Below are 23526 nucleotides of genomic sequence, written 5' to 3'. Positions count from 1 at the left end.
TTCTAAGAACTGGTCCTGGGTAGGAGGGCGGTAACTAGTTCCTACTAAGATGGGTTTGGTCTTAGGAAGCAGCACTTCAAACCATAGAATCTCCAGTTTATTGTTATTTAATTCAGGTCTTGGGTTGTAAGCTAAGTCATTTCTTATGTAGACACATACCCCACCACCTTTTCTGTTCCTATCTAAGCGTTTTATATTGTAACCTTCTATTTTGACCTCGTCGTCAGGCCTGTTTTCATAAAACAATTATAATCATCAATATATGGCATGAGTCATTTGTATTAAAATTAGGTAAATCAATGTCATCATTGCTAAAGAGTGATATTTATACAGAGTTATTTTTAAATAGGTAATCTGCTTCTAAAATATGTAAAATAACATTGCAGAATGTGTATGTATCTTTGCATAAAGCTTCAGTGAAACAGACGATGGTACGTGTCAGCTTGAGTGTTGCGCCCGGTTATGAAGCCATATAGGATTGTCTTTATCAACTACCTTCACCCTGACACCTGGTGTTGTTGTCTTGCACGCTGTTGCTGCCCCTGGCTGAGGTCGGGCTCTCTGCTGTCCTGGGAAAGAGCCGGACGTGGTTGCCATCCTTGGGTCTGAGGACAATCTCGCTAAGGAGTTTAAGTTTCTTCATTGGAGTGATACTCTCAATTCGGAACTTGCGCAGCACACTGCTTACCATCACCTTCTCTTCTATCATGCCGAACTTCTGACCTGGAAGACACGAAAGGTTGTAAACATCAGCACTGAAGCTCAGACATCTTACAGTTATACCAGAATGGTATACAATACCGACAATATGAAATTAAGACACGTGTGCAACATCTGGGTATCTGTTGTAGACGTTTCGCCATCCAGTGGCTTTATCAATACAAATTCCAGGACATAATTTGAAGACAGTAGAACTATATACAGAAGATGAGGTAACCAGACCCTCAGACTTGGAGTTGGTGCAAAGAACACCGTAGTCATGTTCTACTGTCTTCAAGTTATGTCCTGGAATTTGTATTAATAAAGCCACTGGATGGCGAAACGTCTACAATAAAGATACCCAGATGTTGCACATGTGTCTTAATTTCATCTGACAGTTAGTTAAATAATAATAATAATAATAATAATAATAATAATAATAATAATAATAATAATAATAATAATAATAATAATAATAATAATAATATTTATTTCTACAAGTACATGTACAAGGTATACAGGCCTAGCTGACATCACTCATAAACCAGGTTACACAGCGTTTGATCATACAGAGTGCGAGAGTAGGCTTTAAATACTTGGAAAACAGAAACCTCAAATCAAGACAACAGTGCCTAAACATGTGTAATAAGCCTATCTCAACTGGTATCATGGAGCATGAGTAATAACTCTAATGGTCGTTATTCTACAGCTATGTCCATTATTAGTAGATCTTACTAAGATTATGCGGCTTAGTTCTTGTCACCACAGAATGGATGTAAGTGCACTGAAAAAACATGCAGTGGATGACAAAATTTACTGAATAAGAAATCTTTCATATGAAGATGGACTGAGAGACCTAAACATGAAGGACATAGAATGAAGGAAGATATGACTGAAGTACATTAATGGAAGACATAAACTTAATATCCATAAACAGGGTAATACAAATTTCTAACCAAGAAAGCGCTAGCTCGAAACTATTGTTTCGAAGTAGTGCTATAGGAAAGTAATTGTTTAGCAATAGATTTGTAGATGAGTGGAACAACCTGGAGCTAACTCATAAGGTAACTTTGATAAATGGCATGAACAACAATACGAGATGTTGTCCTTGTTACTGAGGTTCCTGTACTGTTTTGTATGTTCAATAAGAGAAACACCAAACCTACAGGAGTCATACAGCGCCTGGGAAATAATTTCCTGTACACCTGTGCCTAGGAGGACATCGAAGGTAAATTCGGTTTTAAGCTCTGTGCTGTTAACTTATGCAAGCCTAGTGTTAGAATATTTAACGACCAGAGGCCCCTTATTAGTAAGGGCCCCTCAGTAGTCGTAGCCCCCTCAGTAATCAGGGCCCCTAAGCGGCCGATAAGTCCACTTATCAGTAGAGTTGTCATTGTGGTGACTTCCCCATAATTATAACTCAGTTTTAGAGAAAGATGTTATAAAATACCAATTCGACTGCAACAGACACAAATGCAGTGCAATGAGATCCTTTGGTCACGTCATTTCGCTCTGTTACTTGAGAAAGCCCAACTGCGTAGGTGACACCTTGTCAGTGAAAGATCTCATTGCACCGCATGTGTGTCTCTCCTTCCATCAACGAATTCTCCTTACATGCTGTTATCCGAGTCAGTATGAGCCTTCTTTAGTGACTCCTTCACCAAAGATCACCTTCGCAGCTAATGAAAGATGCAATAAACAACGAAAAATAATTTTGCTGTAATATAATGTCACATGAAATCAAGTCCCACAAACCGATGCAGTTCCTGGGTCCGGCGCTGAAGGCGTTGTAGGCAAAGGGGTGTCGCTTGCTGGCGTTCTCCGGCAGAAAGCGGTCAGGGTCAAAAACCTCAGGGTCAGGGAACTGCTCAGGGTCACGGTGTAGGGCATAGGTGAACACCATGACTGAGGCACCGGCGGGGATGCGATACTTCCCTGATGGATCATGAAGAAAGATCAATATACATTACTATCTTGTTCCTGTACGAGTCCGGACTGGTACAGAGCTACGAGAGCTTCCTATATCAACCTTTGCCTTCTAAATCTCTAGTCGGCCAAATCATTTCAACTAAGTAACAAACAGAAGCAACTAATCTTCATGCCTGGATGAGGAATGTTTGTGTTTTCAACCAATAAAGATGTTAAGCCACTTGATTAATCTATTAAGGACTTCATCAGATCACTTGGAACACACTTTTATCATGTCAATTTGCCATCAATTATACTCTTTCTCCCTGGGAGAGAGAAAGAGAGAGAGAGAGAGAGAGAGAGAGAGAGAGAGAGAGAGAGAGAGAGAGAGAGAGAGAGAGAGAGAGAGAGAGAGTATTAATTTGCAAAAATATATAGTGAAGTTGAGAGTATACAGCATCATCTCTTACCAATGTTTATATCTTCACTGAGTTGTCTGCCGACGTAAGGAACAGACGGGAAGAGTCTGAGAGCTTCCTTGATGCAGTTCTCAGTGTATTTCATCTGACGGATGTCATCCATGGTGGCTGGTCGGTCTGTTCCTTCGAAGATGCTATCCAGTTCTGCATGAACTCGAGCCTGGAGGGAGAGACAATTATAGAGAGGATTAAAAAAAATCAATGATTGCTGTGGTTAAAGTCTGCGAGAACGATGTCTTGGTCGTATTGATAAAGCATATTGTGTATGGGTACAGTTTTTGGACTGATTTTCTGAATATGTAAGAAAGGTTCAAGGCTGCTCTTAAATTATTAAAATTGAATAATCACAAAGAAAGTTCCTGTGGTGTTTGCCCCAAGAGAGCTTGACCACAGGAGGACGCAGGAAGGATTTATCATGGCAGAAAACTAATTCTGGTTAACATTTGGAGATGACACACTCAGAGTTCTTGGAGTATTCACGACTAACGATAAGGTACCTTCAGTATTCACCTGTATCTCTGGGTGACGACCAAGGACGTAGAGGCACCAGTTAATAGCTACGGTGGTGGTGTCGTGGCCGGCGAACACGAAGAGGTCCACCTCCTCACGAATGTCCTCGTCGGTGAGAACTGTACCTCCTTCAGAGTACTCCAGCAGCAGATCCAAGAAAGCCAACCGTTGTTTCTTACCTGAAGTGAAATACTATCAGCCACACTTTGGTTTACTCTCTCTCTCTCTCTCTCTCTCTCTCTCTCTCTCTCTCTCTCTCTCTCTTTCTCCTACTCATTTTCTTGCTCATACTTGATAATACTTTTTTTGTATTATCTACCTATAAAATGACAGAGCAAAATACAATCATTGCAATAATTTTAAAACATAACAAAGCAATATATTAAAAATGCAGGCGCACTAGATCACGAAATAATACAAACAGTCAACACAAGCAGCCGGATGACTTCTGTACTTTGAGTTCTCTCTAACGGCAGCCAAGAGAGAATATCTAAACTCAATATCAAAGTCGTATTTAGATTTAGATTTCCCCGCTGAAGCGGCAAGTTTATTGTGCACCCCGTATCCATCCTGTGAACAAATGGGTACGCAAAAGGCCTAAGATCTAGCCCCCTTCCCCCATTAAAAAACAAAAAAAGGTTACGAGGAGTACATTTGGATTCATATCTTCAGCTGTTTTATTTATTACTAAGAACATGTCATAGATACCAAGATGTTGCTCGTCGTCACTCCCTGCACCGCCTTGCTGCTTTTGTTGCTCGTACAGCTTTCGTCTCGCCTTGACGATGTTCCGGGTGAAGGAATGAAGTGTCTTCAACAGCTCTTCTTGCTCCCGGGCGTACCCAAGTAGTCGGAATATAAAGTCTGGCTGCATCCACAGGACGATCATGCGTTGCTGTATAAGATGTTGAATCCTGCAAAAAATAAATAAATAAATACAGTTAGTCTGTCTGCATTCACAGGACGATCATGTGTTCTTTTATAAAGTACTGAATCCTTCAGAAAAAAAGACATAAAATGAGCCTGGCTGCGTCAAGAGGATGATCATGCGTTGCTGATTAAGGCGTTGAATCCTGAAAAAAATGAGTCTGCATCCAAAGGACGATCTTAATTTACGGTATAAGGTGTTGAATCCGAAAAATAAAACGTAAAATGACTGTCAACCCGAGAAAGCTGAAAACTGGTTGCTGGACTCTACCAAAACAATAAATTCAATTCAATTCAATTCAGTTCAAGTTTATTCTCTATAAGGGTTACAATATAGGGTTTACAGGTTTTGGGTATTGTGTGGTTTACATGTTATAAAATACTAATTACAGAGGGGGCCACTAGGACACCTAGCATGGCTAGGCATTTAGGGCAGACTTAGATTAATTCTTAACATTAAATCCTTACAGATTATGGTATTACGGCTAAGTGACTACATCATAATTTGTGAGTTTAGCAATGTGAATGCTTTTGTTTTGGCACAATACAAAGTGTCTATATTGGAGTATCATAGGCAAAGTTATGACTAGTTAGGATTTATTATTTTAAGATTAAGATTAGTATTTCTGGGTTTATAGTCAGTGGGTGAGTGAGTGTAATTGTGAACCACCAGGTGGTTATAATGTAGTTAGTTGTCGGGGTGGATGAGGGAGATAAGATGTTTTCTAACTGTAGTTTTGAAAGTGATGAATGTGTCTGCAGTTCTAGAGTTTTCAGGTAGGGTGTTCCAGATTTTAGGTCCTTTGAAATACATTGAATTTTTGTAAAGGTTTAGTCGGACATGGGGAATGTCATGGAGATGTTTGTGTCTGGTGTTATGCCTGTGGATCCTGTCACAACTATCAAGAAAGCGTTTTAGGTCAAGGTTAATATTGGAATTTAAGGTCCTGTAGATATAGATTGCACAGTAGTAAGTGTGGATGTTCTGGACAGGGAGTAATTTTAGATCTATGAAGAGTTGGGGGTGTGTTGCCAGGGATGGGATTTAGTGATTATTCTTACAGCGGCTTTTTGTTGGGTTATTATTATCTTTAGGTGTGTTGCTTCAGTTGAACCAAAAGCACAGATAGCATAGGTGAGGTATGGATATATAATTGAATGGTATAGTGTGAGAAGGGCAGTTTGCAGCACGTAGTATCGTATCTTGGAGAGGATCCCAACCGTTTTGGATACTTTTTTGTTATGTGTTGGATATGGGTGCTGAAATTTAGGTTGTTGTCGAGGTATAGGCCAAGGAATTTGCCCTCATTATGTCTGGCAATTAGTGTTGTCGATCTTAATGTTAAGCTGCGCAACACCTGCTGTGCTACCAAACATAATATAGTAGGTTTTGCCAGTGTTAAGTGTAAGTTTATTGGCTGTCATCCAGGTCGATATTTTGAGCAGCTCCTCGTTAACAATGGTGTTGAGGGTGGCAAGATTAGGGTGGGAGATGACATAAGTCGTGTCGTCAGCAAAGAGAATGGTTTTCAGGTGTTGGGATATGTTTGGAAGATCATTGATGTAAATGAGGAAGAGCAGGGGTCCAAAGACACTTCCCTGCGGAACTCCAGTATCAAGTGGCCGTATTGATGAGGCTGTGTCTTTAATGGTGACATATTGATACCTATTAGAAAGGTAGGATTTAAAATATGCAAGTGCATGGCCTCTTATACCATAGTGGTCAAGTTTGTGGAGTAGGATGCCGTGGTCTACTTTGTCAAACGCTTTTCTTAGGTCAATAAAAATTCATAGCGGATATTCCTTATTTTCCAATGCTGTGTAAAGCAGGTCTAGCATTTTTATAATTGCATCATTAGTGCTTTTATTTTTCCTGAATCCAAATTTTCAGGGGTTGAGTATGTTTTGTGACGTTATAAATGAATATAGTCTCCTTGTGCACGAGTTTCTCGAAGATTTTGGATATCAATGGTAAGTTTGATATTGGCCTATAGTTGTTTACGTCTGTAGGGTCACCACCTTTATGTATTGGTGTAACCCTTGCTGTCTTGAGTAGTGTCGGGAAAGTGCTAGTTTCTAGTGACTTGTTATAAAGTAACGTAATACATGCAAAAGGACATGGGCCGCTCGCTTGTACAATAATGGTGGGACGTGAGACAGATTCCCCGAGTTATTTTTAAGTGACTTTATGATCGTGGTGACTTCCATGGGCTCAGTTGGTACAAAATAGAAGGAATTTGGGAAATTCCCATCTAGGTAGTCCCCGGCACGGGCATTGGTACGTGGGATTTTACTGGCGAGATTAGATCCTATGTTTGAGAAGAAGTCGTTTATCTTGTTAGCTGTATCAGTGGGATGTAGTGGTGTTTCATGAGGTTTAGTTAGGACAATATTCTTGTTTTTTTTTCAGTTTGTGGGTCCCCAGAATCTGGGAAAGTATTTTCCAGGTCTTTTTTATATCTCCTCTTGTGTCAGTGAATCTGCTGGAGTAGTACAGTTGTTTGACTTTCTTTATTAATTTGGTGAGAACTGTTGAATATTGTTTAAGAATATCTTTGTGCATTAAGCCCTGTCTACATTGCTTTTCATATTGGTGTTTCTTATCAATGAATTTTAGAATGCTGCTGGTTAGCCATGGGCAACCAAGCCGTTTATTTGTGATATGTTTCGTCTTTATAGGACAATGTTTATTGTATAGTCTAAGTATTTTGTTAAGAAAAATGTCTGTCCAATCGTCAATACCATTGGCATTGGAGAATTCTGTAGGCCAGTCAACAGTCTCTAGGTCTGCTGTGAAATTCCTTATTGAGGCCTCGTCATGTAGTCTAAATGGAACTTTGTTGTATTCGAGTGGTGGCTTACTAATGTTTGTTAAGAGGAAGGTTGGGTAGTGGTCAGTAGTGCTGTCTGTGATTATCCCTGATTTAAGGGGGGCTAGTACATTGGTCCATATGTGGTCTATTATGGTTGCACTTGTCTCAGTCAGCCTGGTTGGTTTAGTTATTTTTGGAATGAGAAGTGTGTTGTTCATATTGTTGATGAAATCAGTTACAGTCTGATCATCTGGTAGGCCAAGGTTGATATTGAAGTCTCCAGCTAAGAGATGATGGTGCTTGTTTATTTGTCTGTTTGTTATTAGTGACTTTAGATTCTCACTGAAGTTTGGGATGTTTGTGTGGGGTATCCGGTATATGGCACCGATTGTTATAGGCGTCTTGAGGTTTTTTACAGTAAAATTAGCAAAAATGTATTCCCCACATTCATCACTAAAGCAATTAGTGCTAATACAAGATAGTTGGTTAGTGTAATAGATTGCAGTACCACCCCCAACTTGGTATGGTCTGTAGTTGTGGATTGCTGTGTATCCTGGTAGTGGGTAGATATCAATTGTGTCCTGCTTAAGTCAGGTCTCAGTAAGAATAATGCAGGAGAAGGGTGTCTTTAGTGACTCAAGGAGTGCCAGGAGGTCATCATAGTGTTTGCTTAAGGACCTGATGTTGTAGTTAAGAACTGATAGACTTTGAGCAGTGTTCAGGATAGTGCTGGCTTGTGATGCTGTGTAATAAAGGCAGTTACTTTCCAATAAGTTTTGATTTTGTGTTAGATTATGGAGGTTTAGATCAGGGTCAACGTGATCATTAATCTTTTAGGTTTAAATAGTGGTTGTTTATATCCTGTATTATGTGGTGAGTTCTAATACTGATTTCTGTAGTGGTGGGAGGTATGGACAAGTATATAGCTAAAGCACTTTTGTCATATAGAGTATAGTCACTAATAAACATAATGAAGTTGATACTGTCTATGTGTTGTGCTAGAATGAGCTAAAGTACAACTAGGTATAAACTAATACTATAAAAAAAATTATAAGTGGCACCAGACTCACTCTTGTAATTGCACTAAGGTCTAATATAATGAATTTAGTGTTGTCTATGTATTGAGCTAGAATGAGCTAAAGTACAACTAGGTATAAACTTATAATATAAAAATACAAATTAAAATGGTACTTGCAATTGCACTAGGGTCTGATATAGGTTGTTAACAAGAACAATTGCACTAGGGTCTGGTATAGGTTGTTAACAAGAACAATTGCACTAGGGTCTGATATAGGTTGTTAACAAGAACAATTGCACTAGGGTCTGATATAGGTTGTTAACAAGAACAATTGCACTAGGGTCTGATATAGGTTGTTAACAAGAACAATTGCACTAGGGTCTGATATAGGTTGTTAACAAGAACAATTGCACTAGGGTCTGATATAGGTTGTTAACAAGAACAATTGCACTAGGGTCTGATATAGGTTGTTAACAAGAACAGTTGCACTAGGGTCTGGTATAGGTTGTTAACAAGAACAATTGCACTAGGGTCTGATATAGGTTGTTAACAAGAACAATTGCACTAGGGTCTGGTATAGGTTGCTAACAAGAACAATTGCACTAGGGTCTGATATAGGTTGTTAACAAGAACAATTGCACTAGGGTCTGATATAGGTTGTTAACAAGAACAGTTGCACTAGGGTCTGATATAGGTTAACAAGAACAATTGCACTAGGGTCTGTTATAGGTTGTTAACAAGAACAATTGCACTAGGGTCTGATATAGGTTGTTAACAAGAACAATTGCACTAGGGTCTGATATAGGTTGTTAACAAGAACAATTGCACTAGGGTCTGATATAGGTTGTTAACAAGAACAATTGCACTAGGGTCTGATATAGGTTGTTAACAAGAACAATTGCACTAGGGTCTGATATAGGTTGTTAACAAGAACAATTGCACTAGGGTCTGATATAGGTTGTTAACAAGAACAATTGCACTAGGGTCTGATATAGGTTGTTAACAAGAACAATTGCACTAGGGTCTGATATAGGTTGTTAACAAGAACAATTGCACTAGGGTCTGATATAGGTTGTTAACAAGAACAATTGCACTAGGGTCTGATATAGGTTGTTAACAAGAACAATTGCACTAGGGTCTGATATAGGTTGTTAACAAGAACAATTGCACTAGGGTCTGATATAGGTTGTTAACAAGAACAATTGCACTAGGGTCTGTTATAGGTTGTTAACAAGAACAATTGCACTAGGGTCTGATATAGGTTGTTAACAAGAACAATTGTACTAGGGTCTGATATAGGTTGTTAACAAGAACAATTGCACTAGGGTCTGATATAGGTTGTTAACAAGAACAATTGCACTAGGGTCTGATATAGGTTGTTAACAAGAACAATTGCACTAGGGTCTGATATAGGTTGTTAACAAGAACAATTGCACTAGGGTCTGATATAGGTTGTTAACAAGAACAATTGCACTAGGGTCTGATATAGGTTGTTAACAAGAACAATTGCACTAGGGTCTGATATAGGTTGTTAACAAGAACAATTGCACTAGGGTCTGATATAGGTTGTTAACAAGAACAATTGCACTAGGGTCTGTTATAGGTTGTTAACAAGAACAATTGCACTAGGGTCTGATATAGGTTGTTAACAAGAACAATTGCACTAGGGTCTGATATAGGTTGTTAACAAGAACAATTGCACTAGGGTCTGATATAGGTTGTTAACAAGAACAATTGCACTAGGGTCTGATATAGGTTGTTAACAAGAACAATTGCACTAGGGTCTGATATAGGTTGTTAACAAGAACAATTCCACTAGGGTCTGATATAGGTTGTTAACAAGAACAATTGCACTAGGGTCTGATATAGGTTGTTAACAAGAACAATTGCACTAGGGTCTGGTATAGGTTGTTAACAAGAACAATTGCACTAGGGTCTGATATAGGTTGTTAACAAGAACAATTGCACTTGGGTCTGATATAGGTTGTTAACAAGAACAATTGCACTAGGGTCTGATATAGGTTGTTAACAAGAACAATTGCACTAGGGTCTGATATAGTTGTTAACAAGAACAATTGCACTAGGGTCTGATATAGGTTGTTAACAAGAACAATTGCACTAGGGTCTGATATAGGTTGTTAACAAGAACAATTGCACTAGGGTCTGATATAGGTTGTTAACAAGAACAATTGCACTAGGGTCTGATATAGGTTGTTAACAAGAACAATTGCACTAGGGTCTGATATAGGTTGTTAACAAGAACAATTGCACTAGGGTCTGATATAGGTTGTTAACAAGAACAATTGCACTAGGGTCTGATATAGGTTGTTAACAAGAACAGTTGCACTAGGGTCTGATATAGGTTAACAAGAACAATTGCACTAGGGTCTGTTATAGGTTGTTAACAAGAACAATTGCACTAGGGTCTGATATAGGTTGTTAACAAGAACAATTGCACTAGGGTCTGATATAGGTTGTTAACAAGAACAATTGCACTAGGGTCTGATATAGGTTGTTAACAAGAACAATTGCACTAGGGTCTGATATAGGTTGTTAACAAGAACAATTGCACTAGGGTCTGATATAGGTTGTTAACAAGAACAATTGCACTAGGGTCTGATATAGGTTGTTAACAAGAACAATTGCACTAGGGTCTGATATAGGTTGTTAACAAGAACAATTGCACTAGGGTCTGATATAGGTTGTTAACAAGAACAATTGCACTAGGGTCTGATATAGGTTGTTAACAAGAACAATTGCACTAGGGTCTGATATAGGTTGTTAACAAGAACAATTGCACTAGGGTCTGATATAGGTTGTTAACAAGAACAATTGCACTAGGGTCTGATATAGGTTGTTAACAAGAACAATTGCACTAGGGTCTGTTATAGGTTGTTAACAAGAACAATTGCACTAGGGTCTGATATAGGTTGTTAACAAGAACAATTGTACTAGGGTCTGATATAGGTTGTTAACAAGAACAATTGCACTAGGGTCTGATATAGGTTGTTAACAAGAACAATTGCACTAGGGTCTGATATAGGTTGTTAACAAGAACAATTGCACTAGGGTCTGATATAGGTTGTTAACAAGAACAATTGCACTAGGGTCTGATATAGGTTGTTAACAAGAACAATTGCACTAGGGTCTGATATAGGTTGTTAACAAGAACAATTGCACTAGGGTCTGATATAGGTTGTTAACAAGAACAATTGCACTAGGGTCTGATATAGGTTGTTAACAAGAACAATTGCACTAGGGTCTGTTATAGGTTGTTAACAAGAACAATTGCACTAGGGTCTGATATAGGTTGTTAACAAGAACAATTGCACTAGGGTCTGATATAGGTTGTTAACAAGAACAATTGCACTAGGGTCTGATATAGGTTGTTAACAAGAACAATTGCACTAGGGTCTGATATAGGTTGTTAACAAGAACAATTGCACTAGGGTCTGATATAGGTTGTTAACAAGAACAATTCCACTAGGGTCTGATATAGGTTGTTAACAAGAACAATTGCACTAGGGTCTGATATAGGTTGTTAACAAGAACAATTGCACTAGGGTCTGGTATAGGTTGTTAACAAGAACAATTGCACTAGGGTCTGATATAGGTTGTTAACAAGAACAATTGCACTTGGGTCTGATATAGGTTGTTAACAAGAACAATTGCACTAGGGTCTGATATAGGTTGTTAACAAGAACAATTGCACTAGGGTCTGATATAGTTGTTAACAAGAACAATTGCACTAGGGTCTGATATAGGTTGTTAACAAGAACAATTGCACTAGGGTCTGATATAGGTTGTTAACAAGAACAATTGCACTAGGGTCTGATATAGGTTGTTAACAAGAACAATTGCACTAGGGTCTGATATAGGTTGTTAACAAGAACAATTGCACTAGGGTCTGATATAGGTTGTTAACAAGAACAATTGCACTAGGGTCTGATATAGGTTGTTAACAAGAACAATTGCACTAGGGTCTGATATAGGTTGTTAACAAGAACAATTGCACTAGGGTCTGATATAGGTTGTTAACAAGAACAATTGCACTAGGGTCTGATATAGGTTGTTAACAAGAACAATTGCACTAGGGTCTGATATAGGTTGTTAACAAGAACAATTGCACTAGGGTCTGATATAGTTGTTAACAAGAACAATTGCACTAGGGTCTGATATAGGTTGTTAACAAGAACAATTGCACTAGGGTCTGATATAGGTTGTTAACAAGAACAATTGCACTAGGGTCTGATATAGGTTGTTAACAAGATCAAGAGTATAACTAGATTTAAATTGACAAAATAAAATTCACAAGTTGGTAGCTACAAAAATAACATACAATAAGGTGCCATAAGTAGACATAACAACATCGAAAAACTATGGAACTTATTCAACGCTTAAAAGATTTATTAAAAGAAGTATCACCCATATTTTTCCACGACGTAACCTAGCTTAACCTAACCTAACTTAACCTAACCTAACTTAACCTAACCTAACCTAACCTAACCTAGACTTACCTTACCTAACCTAAAATAACCTAACCTTTTATTCTGCAAGTTAACTCAAAACAATGTATTGCCTAACCTAACTTTATTTTATACTACTTAATAAATTAATACTAATGTTATATGTAGGGTGGAACATCAACCATAAAAATTCAACCATTTAAAAAATTGTGGCTTACCTGTGGATGGCCATAATGTAGTCTGACTCAGGGTTGTCCTGGGCGTTGACTGAACACCCCATCGCTGTCTCTGTCAATATATATATATATATATATATATATATATATATATATATATATATATATATATATATATATATATATATATATTTATATATATATATATATATATATATATATATATACATGTATATATATATGTATATATATATATATATATATATATATATATATATATATATATATATATATATATATATATATATATACATATATACAGTGGACCCTCGACCAGCGATGGCATCGATTAACGATAAATCTGACTAGCGATACATTTTATTGCAAAAATTTTGCCTCGATTAGCACTAAAAAACTCGACCAACACTATTCGCTCCGTCTGAGACGCGTCCACTTCTGGCCAGTGTTTACAAGCCAGCCAGCCACCGAGGTCGCTTCCAAGCATACAATCGGAACATTTCATATTATCACAGCCTTTTTAGTGATTGCACCTGCAAAATAAGTCACCATGGACCCCAAGAAAGCTTCTAGTGCCAACCCTACAACAAAAAGGGTGAGAATTACTATGGATATGAAGAAAGAGATCATTGCTAAGTATGAAAGTGGAGTGCATGTCTCCGAGCTGGCCAGGCTGTACACAAAACCCCAATCAACCATCGCTACTATTGTGGCCAAGAAAACGGCAATCAAGGAAGCTGTTCTTGCCAAAGGTGCAACTATGTTTTCGAAACTGAGATCGCAAGTGATAGAAGATGTTGAGAGACTGTTATTGGTATGGATAAATGAAAAACAGATAGCAGGAGATAGCATCTCTCAAGCGATCATATGTGAAAAGGCTAGGAAGTTGCATGACGATTTAATTAGAAAAATGCCAGCAACTAGTAGTGATGTGAGTGAATTTAAGGCCAGCAAAGGTTGGTTTGAGAGATTTAAGAATCGTAGTGGCATACATAGTGTGATAAGGCATGGTGAGGCTGCCAGTTTGGACCAAAAAGCAGCTGAAAAATATGTGCAGGAATTCAAGGAGTACATAGACAGTGAAGGACTGAAACCTGAACAAGTGTTTAATGGTGACACTGACAATGTTGTGAAACACTTTAGGAATGTCATAAAGGAACGGGAGGTACAGGCCTCTATGGGCAGATTTGTTGTGCGACAGAGGTCCAGTGACTCTCAAGCTGGTCCTAGTGGCATTAAAAGAAGGGAAGTAACCCCGAAAAAGGACTTGCCACCTCAAGTCCTAATGGAAGGGGATTCCCCTTCTAAACACTAAGACCATCAACACACTCCCCTCTTCCCATCCCATCAATCATCACCAGATCTTCAATAAAGGTAAGTGTCATGTAACTGTGCATGTCTTCTTCAGTTTGTGTGTATTAAAATTAATATTTCATGTGTTAAAACTTTTTTTTTCAATACTTTTGGGTGTCTTGCACGGATTAATTTGAATTCCATTATTTCTTATGGGGAAAATTAACTTGACTAACGATTATTCTGACTAACGATGAGCTCTCAGGAACGGATTAATAGCGTTAGTCGAGGGTCCACTGTATATGATAGTTCTAGGCATTTCACGTGCAATCAACACATCAACAGGAGCTGGCATTAAAATCTAAATATTATATCAAACGTAAAAATGTCATTATGGAACCAATAATATATCAATAGTAATGAAATTTCTCTTTGATTGAAAAGAATGTACTCGCTTCTATGAACGATAAAATAATAATAATAATAATAATAATAATAATAATAATAATAATAATAATAATAATAATAATAAATAAAAAATAATTATAATAATAATGACAATAATACTACTGGTAATTAAATATTATTACGACCACTACTGTTACTACTACTACAACTACAACTGCTACTACTACAGCAACTATCGCTTCTGCTGCTGCAAATGCTATTACTACTGTCATTACTACTAATACTATATAATTAAGGATTACTTATAAGAGCATTTGCGTCACAAACGAAAAGAGGTGAGGTTCAACTGCCAGGCGGAGCGAGACATCTTGTTGCACCTATTCATGTATTTAGTCGATTGTTGTTGGTGATATCCTGTGGACTGACAATATTTTAGATACTGCTGCTTGGATTTAAAATATTCTGAGGTAGGATAATATCTCTTTACCTATATACCGACCTGTGTGGAAAGGCATAAGGATAATAGGTGATGGTGTGAGTACCTACCACAGATGATGTCCAGAGTACAATTGGTGATGTAGGGGAAGATATCGAAGACACAACCGTCAGCCTCCTTCTTCAGCTTGCTGACGAGTTTGTTGCTCTGGATGTTGAACACGTCCACGAACTGCTCCAGGACCTTGAGGTGGAAGGCCGGAGTGAGGAGCTTTTTGCGTGTGTGCCAGTCGCTCGCTGAACACGAAGAAGAGGACAAAGTTGGTTAACTGGGCTTCAAGCCTGTCGACTGTGCGAGGGGTCAAGGGCGCTTTAATCCGTAAAGTAGGGATTAAAGTAAACTCTCAGCGTGTATGTACTGAGACATACACCTCTCAGTGCATACATGCTGTGGACAATTACCAGTGACTTAAGAAAAGAACCAATGTAGAGCAAGTTTTAATTCTGACAAAGGTGTCGCTCTTTGTAGAGCTTTATTAAAACAATAGAACGTACATTAAAATGGTATAAAATACCGACAGGTTGTTAGGTAAGACACATATGCAACAGTTAGGTATCTTTATTTCGAAACGTTTCGCCTACACAGTAGGCTTCTTCAGTCGAGTACATAAAAGTTGATGGAAGCAGAAGATACTTGAAGACGATGTAATCAGTCCATCACCCTTAAAGTTTTGAGGTGGTCAGTCCACCTCAAAACTTTAAGGGTGATGGACTGATTACATCGTCTTCAAGTATCTTCTGCTTCTATCAACTTTTATGTACTCGACTGAAGAAGCCTACTGTGTAGGCGAAACGTTTCGAAATAAAGATACCTAACTGTTGCATATGTGTCTTACCTAACAACAATAGAACGTAAAAACGTTAAAATAAAAACGGTCTCCACCCGTCTTTCCTTTATTCTATTGTATCTATCACTGATTCTAAGGAACCTGCGAGGCATAGTGCCTTAAAGTAATTAACTTGACCAAAGGCGAGATTTATTAACACTATGTTAAGGCTAGCTGGAGAACTAAGGTTCCTCAAGCAGTGGGAGATTAGGATCACTGGAGAGAAACGAGATTAGGAATATGGAGGATTATTAACCAGAGTATACGAAAATTTTTGACCCCCTACGTCTTCCCATCATAGCATCTTGTTCTATACACAACAAGCCAATTTTTTTTTTTAAGTTCGTACGTCAGGTTTCATAGCACATGCTTACCTCGTAACATAAAAAGTCGCACAAGATATTTACCTCGTCACATAGTACATAGTGACAAAGTCTCTTGGGCCTGTCACAGTGACAGGTTAGCTTAGTACACCATCAATACGGAACACTGATCTTATGTTTGTAAAACATAAATTCGTAAAAGTTTAAACGTAATATGTTTTATTTCTCACGAATTGCGAGACGTAAATGACCTTCAGACACTCTGTGTTACTCACCAGCCACGAGTGGGATAAATCAGACTTAAGTGACCTTCACACAGTATATCTTACTTTTGGAACTGAGGAGACCAGTAGTGCCCAGCCAGGGGTGGAAGATACTGAGGAGACCAGTGGTGCCCAGCCAGGGGTGGAAGATACTGAGGAGACCAGTGGTGCCCAGCCAGGGGTGGAAGATACTGAGAAGACCAGTGGTGCCCAGCCAGGGGTGGAAGATAATGGATAAAAGTGACCTTTAAAGAGTATGTATTACTTACTTTTTGAGATGAAGAGACCAGTGGTGCCCAGCCAGGGGTGGAAGAAGTCGTACTGGTGACTCTTGTCAAGATGCTTCGTGTTATTCAGTACGACCTGAAGGAGGAGGTCACATGATTACTTGACGGAGGTCAAACCTGATTGCTTTCCAAAACTCTGAGTGACCCTTGCCGATTTAGCGTTCCCAAAGAAATACAATAAAGAAAACAAAAATTATTCCAGTTTTGCTCCTCAAATTTTTTTCATACTTACATATTATAAAAACTTGACTCAAAGTCTTATTAAAAGTTTAATTATAATTGAAAACTAAAATAGTACAGAGGTACAGTGCTATAGTGGTACAGTAGTACAAGTGTGGGAGTGTACCACAGTGGTACAGTGGTACAAGTGTGGGAGTGTACCACAGTGGTACAGTGGTACAAGTGTAGGAGTGTACCACAGTGGTACAGTGGTACAGAGGTACAAGTGTGGGAGTGTACCACAGTGGTACAGTGGTACAAGTGTGGGAGTGTACCACAGTGGTACAGTGGTACAAGTGTGGGAGTGTACCACAGTGGTACAGTGGTACAGAGGTACAAGTGTGTGAGTGTACCACAGTGGTACAGTGGTACAGTGGTACAAGTGTGGGAGTGTACCACAGTGGTACAGTGGTACAAGTGTGGGAGTGTACCACAGTGGTACAGTGGTACAGTAGTACAAGTGTGGGAGTGTACCACAGTGGTACAGTGGTACAGTGGTACAAGTGTGGGAGTGTACCACAGTGGTACAGTGGTACAAGTGTGGGAGTGTACCACAGTGGTACAGTGGTACAGAGGTACAAGTGTGTGAGTGTACCACAGTGGTACAGTGGTACAAGTGTGGGAGTGTACCACAGTGGTACAGTGGTACAAGAGTGGGAGTGTACCACAGTGGTACAAGTGTGGGAGTGTAACACAGTGGTACAGAGGTACAAGCGTGGGAGCGTGCCACAGTGGTACAGTGGTACAAGTGAGGGAGTGTACCACAGTGGTACAGTGATAGAGTGGTACAAGTGTGGGAGTGTACCACAGTGGTACAGTGATAGAGTGTACAAGTGTTTGAGTGTACCACAGTGGTACAGAGGTACATGTGTGGGAGTGTACCACAGTGGAAAGAGTTACAAGTGTGGGAGTGCACCACAGTGGTATAGAGGTACAAGTGTGGGAGTGTACCACAGTGGTATAGAGGTACAAGTGTGGGAGTGCACCACAGTGGTATAGAGGTACAAGTGTGGGAGTGTACCACAGTGGTACAGAGGTGCAAGTGTGAGAGTGTACCACAGTGGTACAGAGGTACAAGTGTGGAAGTGTACCACAGTGGTACAGAGGTATAAGCGTGGGAGTGTACCACAGTGGTACAGAGGTACAAGTGTGGAAGTGTACCAAGTGGTACAGAGGTACAAGTGTTGGAGAGTACCACAGTGCTACAGAGGTACAAGTGTGGAATTGTACCACAGTGGTACAGAGGTATAAGTGTGGAAGTGTACCACAGTGATACAGAGGAAAAAGTGTGGGAGTGTACTACAGTGGTACAGAGGTACAAGTGTGGGAGTGTACCAGAGTGGTACAGAGGTACAAGTGTGGGAGGGTACCACAGATGAACAGAGGTACAAGTGTGGAAGTGTACCACAGAAGTACAAGCGTGGAAGTGTACCACAGTGGTACAGAGGTGCAAGTGTGGAAGTGTACCACAGTGGTACAGAGGCACAAGTGTAGGAGTGTACCACAGTGGCAAAAAGGTACAAGTGTGGGAGTGTACCACAGTGGTACAGAGGTACAAGTGTGGGAGAGAACCACAGTGGTACAGAGACGCAAGTGTAGAAGTGTACCACAGAGGTACAGAGGTACAAGTGTATAAGTGTACCACAGTGGTACAGAGGTACAAGTGTGGGAGTGAGCCACAGTGATGCAGAGGTACAAGTGTGGGAATGTACCACAGTGGCACAGATGTACAAGTGTAGGAGTGTACCATAGTGGCACAGAGGTACAAGTGTGGGAGTGTACCAGAGTGGTACAGAGGTACAAGTGTAGGAGTGTACCACAGTGGTACAGAGGTACAAGTGTGGAAGTGCAACAGAGTGGTACAGAGGTGCATGTGTGGGAGTGTACCACAGTGGTACAGAGGTACAAGTGTGGAGGTGTACCACAGTGGTACAGAGGTACAAGTGTGGGAGTGTACAAGAGTGGAACAGAGGTACAAGTGTGGGAGTGAACCACAGTGATACAGAGGTAAAAAGTGTGGTAGTGTACCACAATGGCACAGAGGTACAAGTGTGGGATTGTATACCATTGAGGTACAGAGGTAAAAGTGTGGGACTGTAACATAGTGGTACAGAGGTGCAAGTGTGTGATTTTACCATAGTGGTACAGAGGTACAAGTGCGGGAGTGTACCACAGTGGTACAGAGGTACAAGTGTGGAAGTGTACCACAGTGGTACAGAGGTACAAGTGTGGGAGTGTACCACAGTGGTACAGAGGTACAAGTGTGGGAGTGTACCACAGTGGTACACAAGTACAAGTTTGGGAGTGTAACACAGTTGTACAGAGGTACAAGTGTGGAAGTGTACCACAGGTACAAGTGTGGAAGTGTACCACAGAGGTACAAGTGTGGGAATGTAACACAGTGGTACAGAGGTACAAGTGTGGGAGTGTACCACAGTGGCACAGATGTACAAGTGCGGGAGTGTACCACAGCAGTACAGAGGTACAAGTGTGGGAGTGTACCACAGTGGTACAGAGGTACAAGTGTGGAAGTGTACCACAGTGGTACAGAGGTACAAGTGTAGGAGTGTACCACAGTGGTACAGAGGTACAAGTGTGGGAGTTTACCACAGTGGCACAGATGTACAAGTGCGGGAGTGTACCACAGCGGTACAGAGGTACAAGTGTGGGAGTGTACCACAGTGGCAAAGAGGTACAAGTGTGGGAGTGTACGACAGTGGTACAGAGGTACAAGCGTGGGAGTGTACCACAATGGCACAGAGGTGCAAGTGTGGGAGTGTACCACAGTGGTACAAAGGTACAAGTTTGGGAGTGTACCACAGTGGTACAGAGGTATAAGTGTGGGAGTGTACCACAGTGGAGCAGACGTACAAGTGTAGGAGTGTACCAAAGTGGTTCAGAGGTACATGTGTGGCAGTGTACCACAGTGGTGGAGAGGTACAAGTGTGGGAGTGTACCACAGTGGTACAGAGGTACAAGTGTGGGAGTGTAAAACAGTGGTGCAGAGGTACAAGTGTGGGAGTGTACCGTAGTGGTACAGAAGGACAAGTGTGGGAGTGTACTATAGTGGTACAGAAGTAAAACTGTGGGAGTGTACCATAGTGGTACAGAGGTACAAGTGTGGGAGTGTACCATATTGGTACAGAGAAACAGTGGAAGCGTACCATAGTGGTACAGAGGTACAAGTGAGGGACTGTATCCAAGTGGTACAGAGGTACAAGTGTGGGAGTGTACCATAGTGGTACTGAGGTAAGAGTGTGGGTGTGTACCATAGTGGTACAGAGGTACAAGTGTGGGAGTGTACCATAGTGGTACAGAGGTACAAGTGTGGGACTCTACCTTACTGTTACAGAGTAACAAGTGTGGGAGTGTACCACAATGGTACAGAGGTACAAGTGTGGGAGTGTACCATAGTGTTACAGAGGTACAAGTGTAGGGCTCTATCATAGTCGTACAAGGTACAAGTACGGGATTGTACCATTGTGGTACAGAGGTACAAGTGTGGGACTGTAACATTGTGGTACAGAGGTACAAGTGTGTGATTTTACCATAGAGGTACAGAGGTACAAGTGGGGGAGTGTACCAGAGTGGTACAGAGGTATAAGTGTGGGACTCAACCATAGTGGTACAGAGGAACAAGTGCGGGAGTATACCATAGTGGCACAGAGATAAAAGTGTGGTAGTGTACCACAGTGGTACAGAAGTACAAGTGTGTTAGTGTACCATAGTGGTACAGAGGTAAAAGTGTGAGTGTACTATAGTGTACCGTAGTTTTACCTCTGTACTACTACGGTACACTCCCACAGTTGTTCCTCTGTACCACTTTGTTGCAGTCCCTCACTTGCACCTCTGTACCACTATGGTACAATCCCACACTTGTACTTCTGCAGCACTATGGTACAATCCCGCACTTATACTTTGTACCACTATGACAGTCCCACACTTGTACCTCTGTACCACTATGGTACACTCCCACACTTGTACTTCTGTACCACTATGGTACACTCCCACACTTTTACCATAGTGGTAAAAAGGAACAAGTGTGGGACTGTATCATAGTGGTACAGCGTACAAGTGTGGGAGTGTACCACAGTGGAACAGAGTTACAAGTGTGGAAGTGTACCACAGTGGTACAGAGGTACAAATGTGGGAGTGTACCACAGTGGTACAGAGGTACAAGTGTGGAAGTGTGCCAGAGTGGTACAGAGGTACAAGTGTGGGAGTGCACCACAGTGGTACAGAGGTACAAGTGTGGAAGTGTACCACAGTAATACACAGGTACAAGTGTGGGAGTGTACCACAGTGGTACAGAGGTACAAGTGTGGGAGTGTACTACAGTGGTACACAGGTACAAGTGTGGGAGTTTACCACAGTTGTACAGAGGTACAAGTGTGGAAGTGTACCACATAGGTACAAGTGTGGAAGTGTACCCAAGAGGTACAAGTGTGGGAGTGTAACACAGTGGTACAGAGGTACAAGTGTGGGAGTGTACCACAGTGGTACAGTGGTACAAGCGTGGAAGTGTACCACGGAGGTACAAGTGTGGAAGTGTACCACAGTGGTACAGAGGTGCAAGTGTGGGAGTGTACCACAGTGGAACAGAGGCAGAAGTGTGGGAGTGAACCACAGTGATGCAGAGATACAAGTGAAGGAGTGTACCACAGTGGCACAGAGGTACAGGTGTGAGAGTGTACCACAGTGGTGCAGAGATACAAGTGTGGGAGTGTACCATAGTGGTACAGAGGTACAAGTGAGGGAGTGTACCACAGTGGTACAGAGGTACAAGTGTGGAAGTGCACTACATTGGTACAGAGGTACAAGTGTGGGATTGTACCACAGTGGTACTGAGGTACAAGTGTGGGAGTGAACCACAGTGATGCAGAGATACAAGTGAGGGAGTGTACGACAGTGGCACAGAGGTACAGGTGTGAGAGTGTACCACAGTGGTACAGAGGTACAAGTGTGGGAGTGTACCACAGTGGTACAGAGGTACATGTGTGGGAATGTACCACAGTGGTACAGAGGTATAAGTGGGGAAGTGCACCAGAGTGGTACAGAGGTACTTGTGTGGGAGTGTACGACAGTGGTACAGAGGTACAGGTGTGGAAGTGTACCACAGTGATGCAGAGGTACAAGTGTGGGAGTGTACAAGAGTGGTACAGAGGTACAAATGAGGGAGTGAACCAGAGAGATAAAGAGGTACAAGTGTGGCAGTGTACCACAATGGCACAGAGGTACAAGTGTGGGAGTGTATCAGAGTGGAACAGAGGTATAAGTGTGGAAGTGTACCACAGTGGTACAGAGGTACAAGTGTGGGAGTGTACCATAGTTGTACAGAGGAACAGGTGTGGAAGTGTACCACAGTGGTACAGAGGTACAAGTGTGAGAGTGTACCACAGTGGTACACAGCTACAAGTGTGGAAGTGTACCACAGTGGTACAGAGGTACAAGTGTGGGAGTGCACCACAGTGGTCCAGAGGTACAAGTGCGGGAGTGTACCACAGTAGTGCAGAGGTACAAGTGTGGGAGTGTACCACAGTGGTACAGAGGTACAAGTGTGGAATTGTACCACATAGGTACAAGTGTGGAAGTGTACCACAGAGGTACAAGTGTGGGAGTGTAACACAGTGGTACAGAGGTACAAGTGTGGGAGTGTACGACAGTGGTACAGTGGTACAAGTGTGGAAGTGTACCACAGAGGTACAAGTGTGGAAGTATACCACAGTGATACAGAGGTACAAGTGTGGAAGTGTACCACAGTGGAACAGAGGCACAGGTGTTGGATTGTACCACAGTGGTACAGAGGTACATGTGTGGGAGTGTACCACAGTGGTACAGAGATACAAGTGTGGAAGTGTACCACATTGGTACAGAGGTACAATTGTGGGAGTGTACCACAGTGGTACAGAGGTACAAGTGTGGGAGTGTAACACAGTAGTACAGAGGTACAAGTGTGGAAGTGCACCACATTGGTACAGAGGTACAAGTGTGGGATTGTACCACAGTGGTACAGAGGTACAAGTGTGGGAGTGTACCACAGTGGTACAGAGGTACAAATGTGGGAATGTACCTCAGTGGTACAGAGGTACAAGTGTAGGATTGTACCACAGTGGTACAGAGGTACAAGTTTGGAAGTGTACCACAGTGGTACAGAGGTACATGTATGGGAGTGTACCACAGTGGTTGAGAGGTATAAGTGTGGAAGTGTACCTCAGTGGCACAGAGGTACAAGTGTGGGAGTGTACCACAGTGATACAGAGGTACAAGCGTGGGAGTGTACCACTATGGCACAGAGGTACAAGTGTGGGGGTGTACCACAGTGGTACAGAGGTACAAATTTGGGAGTGTACCACAGTGGTGGAGAGGTACAAGTGTGGGAGTGTTCCACAGTGGTACA

The 23526-nt window shown here is 41.1% G+C and overlaps 1 protein-coding gene across 1 annotated transcript in view; it reads right to left on the bottom strand.

Moving 5' to 3' along the window:
* Window positions 1–308: 308 nt before the first annotated feature.
* LOC128704412 (cytochrome P450 4c3-like) overlaps window positions 309–23526 on the bottom strand; it is a 48532-nt gene continuing 25314 nt past the window's right edge. The window contains exons 2-9 of the mRNA XM_070087337.1: window positions 16893–16986; window positions 15262–15447; window positions 13039–13108; window positions 4305–4510; window positions 3597–3775; window positions 3078–3246; window positions 2455–2634; window positions 309–723 (exon numbers count right to left, since the gene is read on the bottom strand). Of these exons, the coding sequence (XP_069943438.1) occupies window positions 488–723; window positions 2455–2634; window positions 3078–3246; window positions 3597–3775; window positions 4305–4510; window positions 13039–13108; window positions 15262–15447; window positions 16893–16986 (1320 nt within the window). The 3' untranslated portion in view covers window positions 309–487. The remainder of the gene's footprint in view (window positions 724–2454; window positions 2635–3077; window positions 3247–3596; window positions 3776–4304; window positions 4511–13038; window positions 13109–15261; window positions 15448–16892; window positions 16987–23526) is intronic.

Source organism: Cherax quadricarinatus, chromosome 2 (genome assembly GCF_038502225.1).
Source record: "Cherax quadricarinatus isolate ZL_2023a chromosome 2, ASM3850222v1, whole genome shotgun sequence".
NCBI lineage: Eukaryota > Metazoa > Arthropoda > Malacostraca > Decapoda > Parastacidae > Cherax > Cherax quadricarinatus.
Note: the sequence above shows the minus strand (reverse complement) of the source record. Positions and strands in the feature narration are given on the sequence as shown.